Below are 19,725 nucleotides of genomic sequence, written 5' to 3' on the forward strand. Positions count from 1 at the left end.
TTTTTTAAAAAAATGCTGGTAAGTAGAAGGTAGTTCTGAAGCTTTTTCCTTCTTTTTTTACTGTGATTCCACATTTGTCACTTTGCCCAAGAACCACTGGGTATAAAAGAACTGTGAAATCTATTATCTCCAAAGAAGGTTCACTCTAGGACTCCTCCTATTGAGGAACCCTGAATAGTCTGAGTTACTTCATAAGAGTAATACATGTGGAAGAGTCTAATAATATGTGCCAAATTAAAATCCCAGAGGACTTTAACCTTAACTGTTGAGAAAGCAGTATAGCAGCGGACCTAGGAGATGAGCTCATTGAGGGCCTGACTCTGAGAACCGGATTATTTTTGATGAAGACTTTTCATTTTATTTTTGAAAAAAAAAAAAAAAAAAACACCTTCTCCTACAAGTAATGATAACAATAATTATTAGAATAATAACTAAACATGGGGGTACCTGGGGGGCTCAGTCAGTTAAGCATCTGCCTTCAGGTCAGGTCATGATCCGGGGATCCTGGGATCGAGCCCCACATCAGGCTCCCTGCTCCCGTGGGGAGTCTGCTTCTCCTTCTCCCTCTGCTCCTCTCCTCTGCCCATGCTCTCTCTTTCTCTCAAATAAATAAATAAATAAAGTCCTTAAAAAAATGAATAATAATCAAACATGGTATTTCTCCAAGGCCCTCAATCTAAGTTCCTTTCCCATCTTCAATTTTCAATAGAAGAACAAACACAGATATCTTTTTCAGTTAGGAATTCATGCTCCTGCGCAGTATTTTTATTCCATTCTACGTTTCTTCTGGCCTGCTTTTGTTATTGTAACACCCAGTGCTATAACAAAACAAAGTGCTCACCTTTTCAGTAGTGCAGTACAGTAGAAGTGCACTGTCCTTTCATATGAAGGTTCAGGTCTTTGTGGTTAACTCTCAACTTGCCTCCTTGCAGGGCTTCCAAGGGCCCAAGTTCTTGCTGTCTCATGGCCTGGCCATCCTCTAGGGCTCTGGCTTTTTTGGCAGAGAGGGAAAGAGAGGACACAGAGAGAATGCCTGCTTCTGAATGGCCTTAGCCTGGCAGGGATGCACATCATTTCCACTGTAACTCATGAGCCATCTCTACCAACTACACCACCTCCATGCAGGGAAACTGGAAATGTAATTCCCACCTGGGCAGCCATTTCCCTATGACCATGCACTACCATGGAAGAGACAGGGAAAATTCCAGTGCCCACTTGACCATCTCAGCCACAAAGCAAGAGCCCAGGCCTTCTACAGTTGTGCTACTCACAGAGAAGGTTTTAGTGTATCAAATATTTACCATCTCAAACCCTTCCTTGGGCTCTTTACCTTGTTACCTCTGATGGCCTTTCCTGGGGACATGACTTCCTCGGGGAGGCCTGCTGTGACCCATAGGCAGGTATGGTGTGACCCAAAAAATTAGCTTCACACTGAATAATTTAATTTTCCTTATTTGACTCCCAAATTCCTAATTAAGCTGTTGCTCCATGACAACAGTGAATTTACCTGTCTCATTCATCACTGTATCCTTAGTGCCTAACACTGCCCTGGCATCTTAAAAATACTCAATAAATATTTGAGAAAGAAGGGAAGACAGGAGAAAGAAAGAAAAGATAAAAGGAAGAGGGGACCGGGGCTGGTTGGCTCCGGAGGGAGCTACCTGTAATTTGCACCATATGGGATTTCAGGTGTATAACCAAGAAAGGGCCGGTCACATTTCAGGGACAAGAATCCATCCCTTTCTGGAAAAATAGCTATGTATACTCACATAAGCCTTCTTGGCAACCACTGATAACAACTGAAGGAGACTAAAAATTTTCTGCCTTTAGCTCCCTTCCTGGGGAGGAAAAATTTACCTCAATCCTTCAAGATTCTTTTAGCTGGTCTTAGACTTAAACTGACGTGAGACAGATTAACAGGAGAAAAATCAAATTTAATTATATGTAAATAGGGAATCCACATAGATATGATTGCCAAAGGCAGTCAGACAAAATGAGGTATATATGTCATCCTGAACTAAGGAGAAGAGGGTAGGAGTCTGGAACTTCAAAGGAAAGGAAAAGAATTCACAGGAAGATTAAAAAAGACTAAATGGTTGGTAAACAAATGTTTGCTGGGCCATAGAGAAACAATGTGATATAGGGAGGAATTGTAATAATCAGACTTTGCTAAATCCTTCTGTGTCTACCATCCTAAATTCTTGTTATACTGTAGTTATCTATGGTGATTGCTCCTATCCTGGAGGAGGTTCTCTATCTAAATTCTTGTAGGCACTTAGGGCCTGCCCTTAGCCTCTACAATCTAAATGCTTCTAAATGCAGTGAAGTACGACTCAACATCAAAAAGGAACAAGCTATTAATACATGCTACAACATAATAAATCTCAAAATCATTATGCTTAGTAAAAAAAGAGACAAAAAATAGTAGAGACTGTATCATCCAGTTTTATAAAATTCTAGGAAATGCAAACTAATTTATAGTAACAGAAAGCAGATAAGCAATAGTCTCAACACAGGGGTAAGATGAGATGGGATGAGTGGGTGTGTAGGATTACGAAGAGTATGTTAAAACTTTGGGGGTGATGAATATGTTTTCCTAATTGTGGTCATGGTTTCCTGTGGGTGTACGTACGTCAAAATTTTTCAAACTATGCACTTCAAATATGTGGGATTTATTATATGTCAATCATACCTCAATAAAGATCTTAAAAATAAAATAAAAATAGAAAATAAATGTGAGGTTAAAAGTATACTAATCCAGGGGCGCCTGGGTGGTTCATTCATTAGGCGTCTGCCTTTGGCTGAGGTTATGATCCCAGCGTCCTGGGATTGAGCCTCTCATCGGGGTCCCTGCTGGGCGGGGAGGGCCTGCTTCTTCCTCTCCCACTCCTCCTGCTTGTGTTCCCTCTTTCACTGTGTCTCTCTCTGTCAAATAATAAATAAGTTCTTAAAAAAAAAAAAAAAGTATACTAACCCAGAACCACATCCCTCGACACCACCATTCCAAACTCTTGGGTGGTGTGTCTTAAAAATGCTTCATACGTAGACAGGTATCTGTCTCCATTGTAAAGCTGGCAAGTATGCATTTATAATGCACCTTTTAGAGAAATAGCAAGATTCTATTGAGCCCTGAGTATGGCTTCTGTCTTTCAGAAGATGACTGAGTCATGGAGACAGAGTGTAGGCTATTTAGCTCTCCTATTTGCACATACTACACGCACTTACATAAACTCTCACATGTTCAAATCTGCTTTTTCTAGGTTCTGTGTCCAAAGCCATCACTGACCCCCAGCCCAAGGACCCAGCCACCCCCCCACCACTACCATGGCCGAAGACGCGGACATGCGCAATGAGCTGGAGGAGATGCAGCGACGGGCTGACCAGCTGGCTGATGAGGTGAGGAATGGGACATGAGAAAGGAGCAAAACATGGGGAGCTGAGTAGTTTGTCTTATTCAGGTTCAGGTGGAAAAGGTCTCCTAACATCTCAATTTTAAAAACGGAGGGGTAGGACTTTGATTTTCTATACACCTGACACCTCTACAGTTAGGAATGGGTGGATAAACCTACATATAACTAATGTCTTAGCCTAAACTCCCAATTCCTAGAAATCTAGAGAAGTCAAGATCCTCTAAGAAAAGCAGTGTCTTTGGCTGTCTGGAGCTGGCCTGATTCTGAGAGCTGATTGTGACATTTTCCAGAATCTTTCAAGCTGGTGTTAAAATTGACTTATACAAATTGATAATTAAGTAGATTATATTAAAAACCAAGGGCAATAAATACTCAAAACTCAATCAGTTTTTAAATATTTTCCTATTTCCTATGTTCTCAAAGTTCTTGACTTGTGTTACACCTATAGTGCAGGAATACCATATAACAGCATGTTACTGTACATCTTCCCAAATTCACCTTCAGGGATGCCATGCTGTAGTCAAAAATCAGACAGGTTAAGGGTGTTTATAGTACAGGAATCTGCAAATGCTCCAAATCAGGATTTGATTTATTGTTTTGTTGACTGTCTAGACTTAAGTGGAGAAACTATTAATAACATAGATTGAACTTCAAAGTGTGCATGTCTCTAGCCATTACTCTTTAACTAACACAAAAAATGGAGAAAGTCTAGTATTTGAAAATTTTTTTCTCTTCAGCAAAGAAGTCACTTGCATCATTGACAAACTATCAAAGTCCCAACATTTCTTCATTGTCTCACTTTTCTCTTACTCATTAATGCAAATGAAAATATCAACCGACATTCATGTCAGAACTACACTTGTTCTTTGCATGCTTAGCAATGGACACTAGAGTTCAGCAAAACTTGGCAAAAGCTTTCTGTGAGAATCAATTCGCTACATGAAATTTATAATAAAGGGCTTTGTGTATTATATTATCTATAAATTTTATGCTCTCCATCCCTTCTATCAGGAAAATAATAAGTTTAAATAACAACTATACATATATGTATATTCATATCTGTTTCATCTTCACATATTCATATTCATATATTTTAGCATTTACCAGCATACCACTGCTTATAGCCATTTTATTTCAACAAGCAGCCTCCTGACAGCTCTTCCAGGAAACTTAACATTCTTCCTGCTCCTGCAGAATCTTGTCCAAAATAAGTTTGTCACTTAAAAGCAAAGCCTTGAGAAATCACACTCGTTCTGAAGTCTAGTAGTTAGTTTCAAAGGAACTGAGAAAAAAGTGACAATGATGTGCCTGAGGGACCAGTGCTGACTTCAGACTTTCCATCTCACTTTGTCTTATCTAAGGCTGAAGATAATTATTGTAGCTGTCTCCTATAGGCTGGTTATTTCAAACATGCTTGATTTTTTTTTCACCCTAAGGCGACAGCTTAATTTTTATTGATAAGAACTTCCAATTGTGTTTCTAGGAGCTTTATAAGAAACTTGATGTTAGATTCATCTCAATTCATGAGAAATTATGTTTGTGTTTAAAATTCAATATTCCTGGTCCAAGGAGGCCAAATTAATCCTCTGAGTATTTGAGATAATTTTTCATGCATCCTGCACATGCAAAATTATCTTTTCCAGATTACTTTGTCTTTGATATCAAGATCAGCTTCATCATATGGTTTTGATTTTAGAAGATCAGCTTTAATGTAATTGCTTTAGGGAATCTTATTATGTAGAAAGACTGATAGGAAATAGATTGAAAATGTGTTCAGTTACAAACTTAAAAGAATATGTGATAGTAACCCTTTGTGTCTCTCAAGTGAAGAGAGTAGTTTAGATTTTCCAAGACCTCTGATTCCTGCATTCATAATTTTTTTTTTTTAATCTTAGTCACTGGAAAGCACCCGTCGTATGCTGCAACTGGTTGAAGAGGTAAGGAGTGGCCATATTTCAAAATAAACTAATCCCTTTTGCTGGCATATTCTTTTCCTAGGCCCTACTGCCTTTTCCTAGGCCATGATCCCATTGATTCCATTGATTCCATTATAGCCTACCTGGAATTCATATTAATGAAGGAGATGTCAGGAGGCCATCAAAGGATCCCCTCTCCCTCCCAGCCCTGGCTACCTTTATAGTCTGGGAAGTAGAGAAGGATGGTACTTCCAAGTAAATGCTCCTAAGAAATCATAGAACATTGAATCACTTTAAGCAAATATAAAGTTATTACTTACATAAAAACTTATTTGTAATGATTTTGATGCCTCTAAGTCCCATCTAATCTTGACATTCTGTTTTGACTTAGCCACACATATGACTTTTAAAAATTTATATCCCCATAGACACAACATTTTCAGAAATTGTAATATTGAGAGTCAGGCACTAAAATTCAAGAAGTAATAGGAAAATTCTTTGATAAAAGGAATTTCAAAGCCATAACACAAATATAGAAGCTCTTATATATTCCCGATTCTGGATTGAACATCCATTTGCGAGGCATGGTTAATAAATCCCAAACTACTTTTAAATGGGTAAAATAGGGCAGATAGCAATAATGGAATCAAAAGGGCATTTACAATAAACCTTGCTCATTCCAACTGGGGAGAGCAGCAGTCAACCAGGAGGAATAAGTGGATTAATTGAACTTGCCCATTGGGAGAGATGAAGTGGAAAAAGAATGGGATGGGCTATATTTATCTTAACTGAATAAAACAAGCCTAATAGTTTTTATTCAGTGAAATGCTATTTTAGCTATGCTTTAAAACTGCTTATCAATTCATGTGTGGTTATCATTTTTAGAGATCTTGCGTGTTCTCGAGCAGAATGATTAAATGAGCCTACTTGCCTCGTGCTACTGTAAATTGCTTGTGCAATGACATGAAAGGAAAGAAAGATCAATGTTATAAGGCTAACAGGAAGTTCGGCTGTCCCTCAAGCGAGGGAAGTCAACATCTTCCTTTATTTCTGCAGCTTCAGCTTCATATCCAGAAATGAAATATTGGCTAAACGTGACTTGCCACAAGAGGAGTGGGGAGAAGAGGGCACCATGAGCTCCCCAGGACACCAGGGAAGGGTGGGATGTACACTTAATGAAACCTGTTATCACAAAAAATGAGTATTTGAGCCTGCCACGTAGCACAAATTGGCCCCCACAGGAAGGCAGGCCAACACAGCAGCCCTTGGCAGCACAGGAAGCAGCTTTCCTTCTCTAAATGAAGAGAAATGTTGTTGTTGCTCTATTCTGGGAACACTCATGCAGAAATACTTGAGGACCCCCAAGAAGGAGGCAGGTATTCAAAATCTGAGTGCTGGCGAGGCTTTCCGAGTTGGCTTATTGTCCCTCAGCCCATAATGAGAACAAACAAAAGGAGCAAATCTTCTTAACATTCCCATGTGAGTTCTCACGTTGACCTAAAGGGAACCCACGTGTCAGCTGACATAATTATGGTATATGTCTTTATGACCTTCAACCATAGACTCCAGGCTCATTTTTCATTTTCATTTACGTGTGTGCCCACGTGAAGTAAATTTCTAAAATATCAGAACTATCACCATTTGGTCCACCCGTGCAGTGTTGAAACCCTGCTTAGAATGTGGGAAGTGGTGGAGCAAGCGCATTAGGATGCATTACTTTGAACTGATCCCTCATCCATCAGAGTCTTTGGGCCAATGAACTCCCTTTTTGCCTCTTGTTAAATGGCAGACAGTGTCAACCAGTCTTGAGTAAGCGGTGTTTGTTCTAATTTATTCTGGGGGAGGAGAAACTCTCAAAAGCTCTATTGATTGAAGTGGGATACTTAAATCATACATTTTTGTTTCTCCTGAAGGATTTCTTGATCAAGCGTGAGGTTGCATCTTAGAACAAGGGGTGAAACAGATGGAAGCTAGTTCCTACCTCTCATAAATGAGAAGACACTATTAGACTTTGTAGCCTTAGGAACTTATGAGCAAGGCATTATTAGCATAGGTTGATTGCTTTTACTTCCCCCTGGGTTATTTTATATTGATGGTCAAATACCCCTTAGGTCTAGGGCATTGGTTATTCAGAAGGTAGTCTGCTTTTCAATCAAAAAAGAAATTCTCTTTAAAGGAATCAGCATTAAATATTCATTAAGGGCAGAAATCATTTGGCAGATATGAGCACTGAAATACCAGGATCTTGCCCAGGATCCCAAGTGCTATATCAGCGCTATGTAATTTGAATTGAGCTGAATTCTTACTGAAATTTAGTCTCAAAGATGGGAAAGTGTACTAAATTTGTGGAGTCTCCCTAAGGCAGACACCACCACTTTCAGCTCAGTCTAGGACTTTGTGCCATCCCTCACAGACATTAGGGTGTAACAGAGTGGCAGGTATAGAAACTTGCTTTTTTATAGGTGCCATTATTGGCATCTCAAAGTTTTACAGAAGTTAGTTGGGAAAGATCAGAAAAACTGGATACCACACATAGGCGAAAAGATTAGAAATCATATAGTACTTGGTTCCCAGGCTCGAGTTGCCCGTTGGCTCTTTTGATGGCTGCACTTCAACAAACGTGTATGGAAGGCCTCCCTTTGGGGGCAGGAGGGAAGATATAAATTGGTATCATGCAGGAAAACAGGAATGAAAATAGCTCTCCAAAGTCAAGGCCTGTCTTTGGAGCATGTAATTAATTCTGGTAACAGAGTCATGAATATTTCCTCAAGAAGGGAATATTTGGTCCAGGCAAAAAAGTTGACTTTGTGGACACTACATACTGGGAATGAAGTCTACACATGAATGTCTTGGGCTATGAAAAGTCTCCCCAGAAAGCCTCACTGCTTGAGGGCAGGCCAGATCAGAAGCACCACCTAGAGCTTTCACGGAGTAGTAGTTACTGAGATTCTTCAACATTGCATGGATGTTTTAAGCATATTTTCTTTTCATCCCAACTTATCTTTCAAGGCACCTTGGCGATGAGAAGAGAATAAGTATTCTAAAGCCATGCCTTTGTTATGCCAGACTTTCCACTAAAACTGGAAAATTGAAGCAGGGTAGTACTTTTCATATAGGTAGATGTGGGGTCTTTGGGAATTCTCTCAGTTAAGGAAATGCCGGAAGAGTCCTGGTTTTAGTTCAGATGTGTTGGACTTTGGAGAAAGCATCTCAGAATGACAAAAGAAAGACTTAAAAATGTTCTAGACATGGTCTTGATTCATCTGCAAGGAAGGAAAAATAAAAAGAGAGAAATGAAAAGAAAAAAGAAAGAAATGAAACGAATCCTCTGGTTTTTAGGTGACAGTTTTCCCAGCAATCTCAAACAGAATTAAACATCTCAAACAATTAAGCTAATACAAAAATGGAACCACCTCCTCTCATCTCCAGCTATTAAAACATGATACTTAAGAATAAGAGAAAGTAATATTCTGCCTTCCCTGAAATACTGTCCTCATCCCTGCCCTTCTCCACCCTTACATTTCTAGTTTCCCCAAAGAACAATCCAGTTATTTTGATAAAAACTGTCAGCAACACAGTGGAGTCGAATGTAAGTTCTAATATTTATCAAGAACCTACTATATCCTGGGTACTATACCCAGAGCTATCTTCATCAAACATATATAACCTACCTTAACCCTTGTAGGTAGCCACCTTTTACTACTATTCTGATCTCTGTCTTACCAAGGAGGAAATTGAAGTACACAGTGATTAAGGAACTTGCTTGAGACTCCCAGCTACAAATGGCAGAGATGAAATTAAAACCCAGGTGTTCCTGATCCCAGAGTGTGAACTTATGCGTAACACTTCCCTAGCCCCAGCAACTCCTTCCATATTTCCTTTTTACTTTGAGAATTCTGCAAAAAGCAGAAGGATCTGAGAAAGCAAACACAGCAGCCCATTCCAAACTGATCAAGATTTTATACGAATTAAATCCTTTATCTTAATTGCTTTTTGGAACCATAGCCTCCCCTGGAGTTGAACTTTTAGAAGTCTTTACATTCTGTAGCTCGTTTTGTCCTTATATATACTCTGGGAAGTGAGGGAGCTGTTTCTGTTCCTGTCTGGGCACAGAAATGGTTAAAACACAGGCCAGTGTAGACAAATGTCCATTTACAGCACACGTAAAGAAAAGATTTTGAAATGTGTCCTGGGGTCTGGAATCTTGCTGCTCCATAGGTATCCCAGCACCAGCAATATCATTAGATGGTAGAGCTTATTCAGAAAGCAAAATCTCGGGCTCTATCTCAATCCTACTGAATCAGGATGCACATTTTAACAAGATGTTTCCTGTGCAGGGGATTCGCCTGCACATTAAAGTTTGGGAGGTAGTGTTCTGGAAGCTTCTGACTGTAGTAGGTAATGATAATATTTTTCATTTGCTAAATACCCTGCTATAGATGCATTTTCTGAAGGTATTTATTTTATAAACCCTTATGTCATTCTAACTCTAGGCCAGGCACCATTCTAGCATGTGCCACATACTAATTCATTTAATTCCCATGGCAACTCATGAGGTATTAACTATTATTATTGCTGTCTTACAAATGAGGGAACTGAGGCACAGAATAATTAAGACATTTATCTGAGGTTCCACAGCTAGGAAATGAAATCACCAGGATGCCAGGGCAGAGTCTGGCTCCAGAATTTGTGCTGTTGGTGACTCTGGAAGCCAACCTAAACTCTCCAAATGACTTCCTAACTTCACTAACTGAAGCCTATCAAAATGTGTTCAGAGGAAACTTGCCTTTTCCTTTCTGGACCATTCACTGAAATAGTGAGTTTATAAAACTCACAGAAAACATTTTCAGTGCTCTGTATTTTAGAAGCCCTATTGAGTTGTTAAAATACTATTTCAAAACAGAACAAAACAAAGCAAAAACTTTCTGGGGACTTCCACTAACATCTCTCTCTTTCTTTCTCAGTTTAAAATAAGTCAATGGAAAATACATAGTGTCATGAGAAATGTCTTCCATTCAAGTTTATTCTAGGGACCACCATGAGTATTCCTTGAAAAACCAATTAATCCAAACTGTTAGCAATACCAATTTATACTTATTAACAATCACCCTATAAAATGAAAAGTCTTTCCTTCACTAGTTTGAGTTCCCAGCAATGATGATTTTTAAGATTGAGCCATTCAAATATCTTTTCCCCTACCCACCACATCCTATTCCGATCACCAAGTATTTCAGGTGGTGTTTGGTTTGTTTAGATCATGTGGAGTGAGATGAGGATTGCCTTTTCCAGACTTCTGCACGAAAGAAGTGCAGTAAAGCTTGTGGGTGAATTATTTTCTCATACTCTATTATTGTGCAGAATTTTAGATTTCAGAATGGAGAGCCTTTATTTCTCATCTGTCCATTGGTTTTCTAAATCTCACAGAACTTTTCCCCATAGAGGAAAAATGGGAGGGTGAGTTCCGTTTGGGGCTGTATTTCTCAACCATTGTGAGGCAGTCATCTCTTTTGATGAACCTAAAAACCTCACCCCCAAAAGTTTCTTACTTACCAGTGGGGCATCCAGTCCCAATTAACTGAGGAAAACTTCCTGATCCATCATGCCAGCAAAGATTTAGTTTAGAAGATTTTGAAAGGTTTGCTTTTTATAGTTGGTGTTATAGAAACTACAGGGCATTTTTGTTTTGCAAATATAAAACCACGCTATAATATTAAGTTGTGTGTTCCAATTCCATGCCAAGCCCCAACCCCAGCCCTACGCCCATGGAAATTGAGCTACATCCCTCTCATCTATCCTAAGATTCACTGATAGGGCAAGTCCACAGATGACCACTTCCTCTGAATCCCTCCTCCACCCTTAGTATGCTTGCCCTATTTCCTCCCTCTTTTTCCTTTGGTCCTTCTTCATTTTCCATTTCTAGGGCTAATTGTCCCCTTACTGATTTCTCTTTCTCTCTTTTCTCTCTCTAACTCTTTATTCAACTTTGCTACCATTATTGGAATGTAGAGTAAAGATGCTGGTATCAGGACTTTGGTTATGTTGGATGAACAAGGAGGTAAGTTGAGATTTCTTCAGTAAGAACAATTCCTCATCTGAATAAAGTGCATTTAAAAAAATTATTTGTGTATACACAGGTAGTCCTTTGAACATATTTATATGCATATATGAGTATGAGTATAAGGGTGCTAGAGTTTCCACCATCTTGCTTTTTCCCTTTCTCTGTTGAAAAGATTGGTAGATGTATGGGGATGTTGAAGCCTTCATGACTTATTGAATGTCTCTACTCTCCCTGTTAAATATGTTGGAGTAACAGAATTTTTAAGGCAAAAGTCATTTTTTTTCTTTTAATGATAATATTTTGGACAGTTTGAGAATTCTCTGATCCTCCTTATCCCCAATTTTCCCCATAAACTTAGTTTTCTTATAGTAATTCCTAGATAGAATGAGAGACTAATATATCACTTCCATTTCTTGTGACCATCCTAATTCAGTATCTGACAGTTTTGATTTCCAAGTCATCATGAGGATTCCTCAAGTAACCAAACTAGGTCCTTTTAGGTCTTCAACAGGATATAAGCTGAGGGAGATCATTGGAAAATGGGGAATTGAACCATTTAAAATATTTAAATTGTTTTGTAATTATTATGGAAATGCTAAAATCAACAAAAATCAGAAAACCCATGAAAAGCATCTTTGTACTCTAAAGTGGAATCTAGAAGGATAATATTTTCTGTCTCAATATATCTTGTGGTATGGTGATGCTTATTTCATTCTAGCCACAAGTTAGCTAGCTGATTCTATTCTGAATTCTTATCATAACAAGCAAATTGCTGAGAATTTTTTCTCTTTATTTATGTTTTTGAAAACATTAGAAAATTCTTAGGAGTCATGAGAAATTTTTTAATGTCAAAGATAAAAATGTAAAATGTATTCACAACATAGGACACCACAAACAAACTTCAAAAATAAAGACACCTCAAATGGGGTGGGGGCATGGGAATTGCCATACAGATGACAGATATAAGGCATTTTCCTAAAATACAGAGAGACCTTGCACATGATCAGAGAAAAGGGCAACAACCTACAAGCAAATTGATATAAGATATAAATCATCAGTTTATAAACAGACATATGAAACCATGTTTCAACTGACAATAATGAGATGCCACTCTTTAGCAGACTGATACAAATTTTTAAAATTGATAATCACCAATGCTGTGAGTATTTTCGGAAAACAGAGATCTTCAATGTACAGATAGTCACTTTAGACTGGTATGTGTGTTTGAAGAATGATTGGATAATATTTTCAAATTATGATGTATACCCATCTTTAACCAAGACATTCTGCTCCTGGAATTATATGCTGCAGAAATACATTGACAGCTATTACATTTAAGAGTGTAAAACTGGAAACAGCCTAAATATCTGTCAGTGGGGAGACCAACCAAATGAATTATTGACTGGCCATAAAAGAAATATTCTTCAACCATTACACTAAATGAGATAAATCTTTACCACCTTCTGATGAGTTAGGGCAGGGCAGGGAGGAACTGGAAAAAGGTATCATTTGGGGTCCTCTGGGAGTAAATGCTGAGTCAGAAGTGTATGAGATCTCTTATGGATGTCTGTGATGGGTTAAGGGAAGAGGAGTAGGAGTAGGTGGGGAAAGCTGTTGACTGATGCAGGTCTGACAACTTGTTAAGAGGAACAGAGCAGAGAGGATTTGAGGAAGAGTCTCAGACTCCAGTCCTGCTCTGAGAAAATGTCAGCCAGGCCGATGGGGAGCCCAGGGGCTAAGAAAACCCAATGGAGCAGCCCCACCGTAGGAAGGAATGCCTCAGGTGTAGTGAAGCCATTGTGCTCATGGCTATGGCTGAGCCATATGGCTGAGCTCATGGCTAGAAGCATCCCAGTGACAGCATGGTCTCCATGAAAATACTTTGGTGGATCCCTTTGGTGTAGCAACTGGACATGTGAGGTAACAACAAATTCCCCTGGGACTGAGGGGCACATCATCATGGCTGTCATATATAGACTTTTGTTTCTATATTATTTATTTGTATTGAGCTTTGTCCATAAATAATATGCAAAACCAATTAAAAAATCAAGAGAAAAAAGTTTTTTTAAATAATTGAACATCAACCCCAACATTTCCCCACAATTTTTAAAATACAAATTGTTAACGATTTAGACACAAATAACTGAGCCTAGTGACGTAGTTGTGTTTTGAAGGAATTACAATAGCAGTGGCAGTCTTCAGAACTCCCCAAATAAATTTGCTATGTTGTAAAAGTTGCTGGTTTGATCCATGTAACAATGTCCCAGATTTTGAAACTCTGGACATAGCAAATATTTTTTAAAAAATTAACCCACAGGTGCCCATGTAGAAGAGTGGTACCTCATTTCCAGAGTTAAACTGATACATATACACTCAAATAATTAGGAGTTCCACCTTATTAATTTAAATGTGAAGGGGATAGAAAAGGGAGAAGGGTAATTGGAGGGAAGTTCTGAGAAAGATTCAAAGTAATGCTTTCTTCCCAATACTATAAAGCATTGACATAAAGACTTGGAAAATAATTTATACAAATCTGGAACGAAAAAGAGAGAAAGTGAATAACATGCTTAAATTGAGTTGCAAATTTCATTGCACTTTGATGAAGAGAATCTTAAGATAAAATTTGCCCGAATCTCCATACAAAAATATATTCTTAAGCACAAATGATTCTCAGGAACATTTATATATTATTTTCTGAGAAAGGAAGCAGAATAGATTTCCCCCACAAGATAGTTAATATTCTCAGCTAAAACATTTCATTTGTGGCCACACCACGGTAAACGCTGAATCCCTCAGTAAACGTATTTCGTAGGCTAGCCTTGGTTTTACCAGATTCATGGTGATCACAATGATACTGAGAAAAAACACACAACTGTAAAAACCCACAGAGTGAATGGCTTCTGCCTGGTCTTAAGTGGTACATGTTCCATTTATCCTATAAGGTGATTAGGACCTTTTAAAATGATGGATGAGCCTCAGTCAACAACTGTCTTCATTGTCATGGTAAATGCATTTTCATTCTGCATATGCTGTGTTTAGTTGCTTTAAAATTTCTCTCCAGTTATGCTCTCCTAATTTTGTCTATGCCTCAGCACCAAAAATGTTGATTGCTTCTCTCCTGCAGCTGCACAGGAGTTTCAAGAAACAGACATCCTTCCAAAGAACCATTCCAGGTTGTCCAGCTAAATGGTTGCATTCAGAAATTCTTTATGGGATTCTTGTTTTATACCCAGGTATCAGGAGACACCAAGGAGCACTGAGCATGACAGATGGCCCTGGAAATGTACTGAGTCCTGGGACTTTTATTCCTTCTAGAAAACTTGTTTCGAAGTGAAATCACCATGAAACCACCTTATCACTAATGTGGGATGATTTAATCTTTCATCTCCATATCTCTTGTTCCTTTTGGTCTTTAATTGATTATGTGTTTGTTGCAATGCTGAAGATGCAGCCCTTGGGAAAATCCCATGGGATCTACTTCAAGCTAAACAGTGAAATCTTTGACCTCTGCCTGACAGAGGAAGGGCAAAGTAAGGCCTCTTCCAGAGTGCCTGCTGACTTTCTTAAAAGGTTCAGGGCACTACAAGGTAGCATTTGAGAAAACATTCCTCTTGCTAAAGTCTACACACTAATATCTGTTGTGAATGACGAAAGCTGCACTGTCCAGTGTGATAGCCACTAGCCACATGTGACTATTGAAATTTAGGTAATGAATTTCCAAATGTTTATCAATGCTAAGGATAATGGCAATCACGTAGGTGGCATCTGGTAACTGACTATACTCATGAAGTCTTGTACACTGGGTCAATAACTTTGACATCTTGCTATTCTATTATGTTTGTTTTTTAACCAGGTTGGGGATTCTAAGGGCCTCTTGTTGACTTGCTTAAGTAAGATAAGTAGAAAAAAAATGTCAAAACTTAGATCCCTGAGTATCCTCACATTGGTGGATCTTTCATTAATAACCAGTCATCCAAACATGGCAAAAGAAAGTACAGTCTCTTGCCTCAACATATAGTGTCATCATACTGGAATGCCTCTCCTAACTGAAAATATTATTGTCCTCCTGAGTCTCCAAGAATAGACAGAAAACAGCCAGAAACCACCCTAGGGAGGTAAGGAGCGGTCAACTATTGACAGTACATTGCATCAGCCGGTGAGATGCTGCTGGTCACACCAGGATGGAATGAAGATATTGGTTATTTTCAAGCATTTCCTGAGAGATGTCCTCACAGAATTCCATTGAAAAGCCATGAAGTCTCAATATACCAAACACCCACAAACCTAAATGGTATCCTCTAAAGATGAATAGTTAGAATACCAATGACAAAAATGGCACCACAATAGTTTTTAAATTAAGGGTTTGGCTCATAATTGTGTTGAAGTGATAAATTCAACCAATATTGGTAGCTATAAAATTGTTTTCTGAAAGAACTTCAGCATCCCTCTCTTAGCTATGACCTTTGCCTAATAGTCTGTCAACCTGTGATAGAACCCAGCTCACAGAAATTCCGACTGCAACCAGCTTGTTTGTTTTTATATTTTAATTTGAATTCACTGGTTCAGAAACACAGCACTTGTGGATCAATTTACGTTTTTATTTTATTACATTTTATTTTTATTACCTCCTAATCCCTGGGCCTACAGTGGGTGATGCTCCTGAAATGTCAGAAAAATTCCTCAGGAAGGACAAAGGCCTGAATATGTACCCCCATGCCATATTCTGTGTATTTCAGCGGTCATTATTGGAGTGCAACATGTTTTCCCTGAGTCCAGATGCTACTTCAATCCCATCTCCACCCAGCACTCCAGGAAGCTATTAGCAATTATTCCATTGGGATTTCGGTCTGTACTTAACGTGGTTCTTCCTTTTGACGATGTTGAGCTCCTTCTCTCTCTATCAATCCCCCTAGTCAATAGTTAATTTTATCTGCAGGCTAATTTATTACATTCTTTAAAGGGAACTGGAAAGAAGTCTTCATAAAGGCACAAAATCTTCTGGAATGTAAAGACTTGCCATTCTTTTTATTTTATTTTATTTTGTCCTTTTAAAGATTTTCTTAAAGACATTACTAGACCTATGCTTACCCGGCAGAAGTTCACCAGCACAACACCGTTTTTCTCCCCAGCTACCCAATGCTGGAGAGACACTTAAATCTTTCCTTCATTCATCATTTGAAGAGCATGGGACTGGTAGTAGATTCTCTAAGCTGGATTCTATTCTTTAGCCCCATTAGAGAGAAACACAGTGGGCTCTTGTTTTCCAAATGGACAGTCTCCCCCATTTGGGTCAATAAGGAACCTATCTTAGTTTGTAATGATAATTTCCACTGGACAATTTAATGTGAAATTCTTCTAAGTGATTATGTCTGCCCTTAGACTGGAAATGGATTTATCAGTTTTATTCCAATCAAGACTTTATTCCCAGAGGCACAGGCAGGTGTGCATAGAAATGTAGATGAAAAGAGGGATGGAAGTGTAATTAGGTTCTGTAACTTGACAGCCAACACATCACATTGCTGCTTTCCTTTAAGGGTCTTAAAAGCTATTCTAAAAACCCCTTCATTGAACTTGTAATTTACTCAATGTGGTACCATAACTTTTGAAAAATTAATCAAGTTAGTGAACGTAACCATGGCAACGTAGAAGCATGAGCTGGTTTTATGGCTATCGATCTACTTCTCAGATGCACTCAGGTCTGCTTTGCTGGAAGAGATGACTCGGTAACTGTTCTGTGTTCCAGCCTGTGACCCCTCCTCCAGACACCCATGTGTTTGTTCTCCCTGCTGTCTGCCTGGGGTTGGGATCTAACATGCCCCCCTCCTCCACTATAGAGCCTGGGAAATCAGGGAGCAGAGAAGTGAAATGCCTTCCAGAACTTTCATAGCAAGTAAATCATAGGATGAAGAGAGGAATTTAAATGTCCCAGTGCTTGGAACATGACTCTGCTGATGTTGCCTTTTTTTTTTTTTTAAACAGAGTCTATGAGTTAAGGATTCAAAACCAAGAACTGTCCCTGGGCTAGGGAACAGCCCATCGCTAGGGGGAAAAAAAAAAAATCTGGTACCCATTGCTAATTATCACCTTAATTGTTATTATTTTCCCCAAAGAAGATTGACTCTATTTGCTACCCTTACCTGGTGGAGGATGCTTAAAACCAAAAGATAGAGATATTTAAAGTTGAAGCAGGTACCTTCTCTAGTAACATGACATCTTGAATTCCTAAAACATTAACACCATGTTTTTCTTTCTCTTGGGTTTCACTGGTGTCTGAGTAAGTGAATAGGCTGTGCTGTTTCCCTGGACACTCAGAATCCAACAGGCCCACGTACCCCATCCCATCATGTCTGAATTGCAAACTATTTCAAGCATCGTTTTTGTTCATTTCCTTCCACCTGTGCCTGGTAGGGCGGCAGCAGGTTCCGGCAATGCATCCTCTGGGACCATGCATTGTAAAATCTTTCTCTTTCAAATTCTGCTCCACATAGTCATTTCTCATGTTCTGTTGGAAACCCCCAAAAAATTCATTCCACACTGTCATCCCTTTGTCCTAACCAGAACAACTCGATCGTGTCGAAGAAGGCATGAACCATATCAACCAAGACATGAAGGAGGCCGAGAAAAATTTAAAAGATTTAGGGAAATGCTGTGGCCTTTTCATATGTCCTTGTAACAAGTAGGTACTGGGTACCAGCTCTAATCTGTGGCGTCCAGTTTTCTTTCTTTTCTTCTTTCTTTTGATTTTTTTCTTTTTTAATGTCAAAGTGAATGTCTGAAGTTTTGTCTTTTTTTTCTTTGTCCTTTTCCATCTGCTTCATTCTGTGGGGATAAAATACTTGTGTTTAATCAGAACAACTGGAACGCATTGAGGAAGGGATGGACCAAATCAATAAGGACATGAAAGAAGCAGAAAAGAATTTGACGGACCTAGGAAAATTCTGCGGGCTTTGTGTGTGTCCCTGTAACAAGTAGGTGCTGCCTGCCTGCCTGAAGCTTTGGTTTCCCAAGGCCCATCTCCAAGCCTTGACAAGCTCATTCCTGCCAAGCACAAAGGCAGGATGAGCATGTGGCATGCAGAACAACAGATCAATACCGTATCCAATGCATTCATCTCATAGCATAGATGATATTAGTGGGAGTTACTGTTGATGCATTAAAAATCAGGCATACTACAGTGAAAGCTTCACTGTCAGCAACTTTTATTGACGAACGTTTCAACATTTTCCAGAAAGTGTACCTTGAGACAGAGATGAGCCTCAAGAAAGAGGCACCCAGGAAATTTTATTTTCCCACCACCCCAAAAGCCAAAATTGCCAAGCTAGAAAATATTGTGGGGTAAGTTTGGAAGTTGAGAAACACCTATGTTCAAGATTTGATTTTTCCAGAAGCAAAAGAGACAGGTAATTTGGCCTAAGCGAGCATCTGTAAGACAGAGAGTATGACAGAGATTGCCCCACCAGTTGCTAAATCTGCCCAGCGATTAGACTGTAGATGCCCCAGCTGCACCCAGCACAGAGGCCGTGAGCCCTTCAGCAAGAGGTGCTCAAGCCTTACTCAAATTGGACCCATCCCTCTGAAATTCTTCCTGTTGGAAGATCTACCCGTACACTGACCAAAATGTTGAAATGTGTAGATTTTGCATGCACGAACATCACAAAACATTCAACTGTTCTCAAGGTTCTGCAACGCTTTTTTGGAATGTAGCAGAAATGTGACATGTGGTTATAAAGGTTTACAACAGAAGGAACCTGAAAATGAGGGTTCTGGAAGATAGTCTTATTTGACTAGCAGTGGAAAAAAAAATGCATGAGTGGATTGTCCAACATGCATTTGAAAAATTAAACCCGTTACCCAGCCTCCCTCACCCCTCCCACTTCCCTTTGAACAGAAGCCTTTTTCCTAAAAGCTCTCCTGATCCTAGCTTTTAGAACAGCAATTGATGTCATTTCTAGCTGATTATATGACCGTTCACATCCTTTAAACTTTGAGGCTGATTTAAAATATCCCACTTCCTGTTTAGGAGGGGGAGGGGCTCGATTTACAAATAAATTTAAAACTGTTTTAAAAGAACGATCTACAGTAAAGCCTGATTAACTGGAATCCAGCTGACTGGAACTCTCAAATATATTTATACGTTTGCTTCCTTCCACTGTTAGTAAAAAGAGACAGTTGAACAAAGGGCTGGGGGATCATGTTTTCATGATTTTCATGGTTTCTCTTGAAGGGCAATCTAGGCAGTTCGCTTTCTATCACTCAGTCTACATCCTGTAACTTCCACACCTACGGGGACCAAACAGTAAGGGTTGATCCTCAGAGGAAAGGCCATCAGGCACATCAAGTG

At 39.1% G+C, this 19,725-nt stretch overlaps 1 protein-coding gene across 6 annotated transcripts in view; it reads left to right on the forward strand.

Moving 5' to 3' along the window:
* Nucleotides 1-3,324: 3,324 nt before the first annotated feature.
* SNAP25 (synaptosome associated protein 25) overlaps nt 3,325-19,725 on the forward strand; it is a gene marked incomplete at both ends in the record, with an annotated part of 28,313 nt that continues 11,912 nt past the window's right edge. For 3 of the 6 annotated variants that reach the window (XM_080814194.1, XM_080814196.1, XM_080814197.1), the window contains 4 exons: nt 3,325-3,396; nt 5,306-5,347; nt 11,333-11,381; nt 18,235-18,352. In XM_080814194.1, the coding sequence (XP_080670320.1) occupies nt 3,325-3,396; nt 5,306-5,347; nt 11,333-11,381; nt 18,235-18,352 (281 nt within the window). Of the gene's footprint in view, nt 3,397-5,305; nt 5,348-11,332; nt 11,382-17,942; nt 18,061-18,234; nt 18,353-19,725 lie in introns of all 6 variants that reach the window. The other 3 variants (XM_080814195.1, XM_080814198.1, XM_080814199.1) reach the window with 2 other exon arrangements.

Source organism: Martes martes (assembly GCF_963455335.1).
Source record: "Martes martes genome assembly, chromosome: 9".
NCBI lineage: Eukaryota > Metazoa > Chordata > Mammalia > Carnivora > Mustelidae > Martes > Martes martes.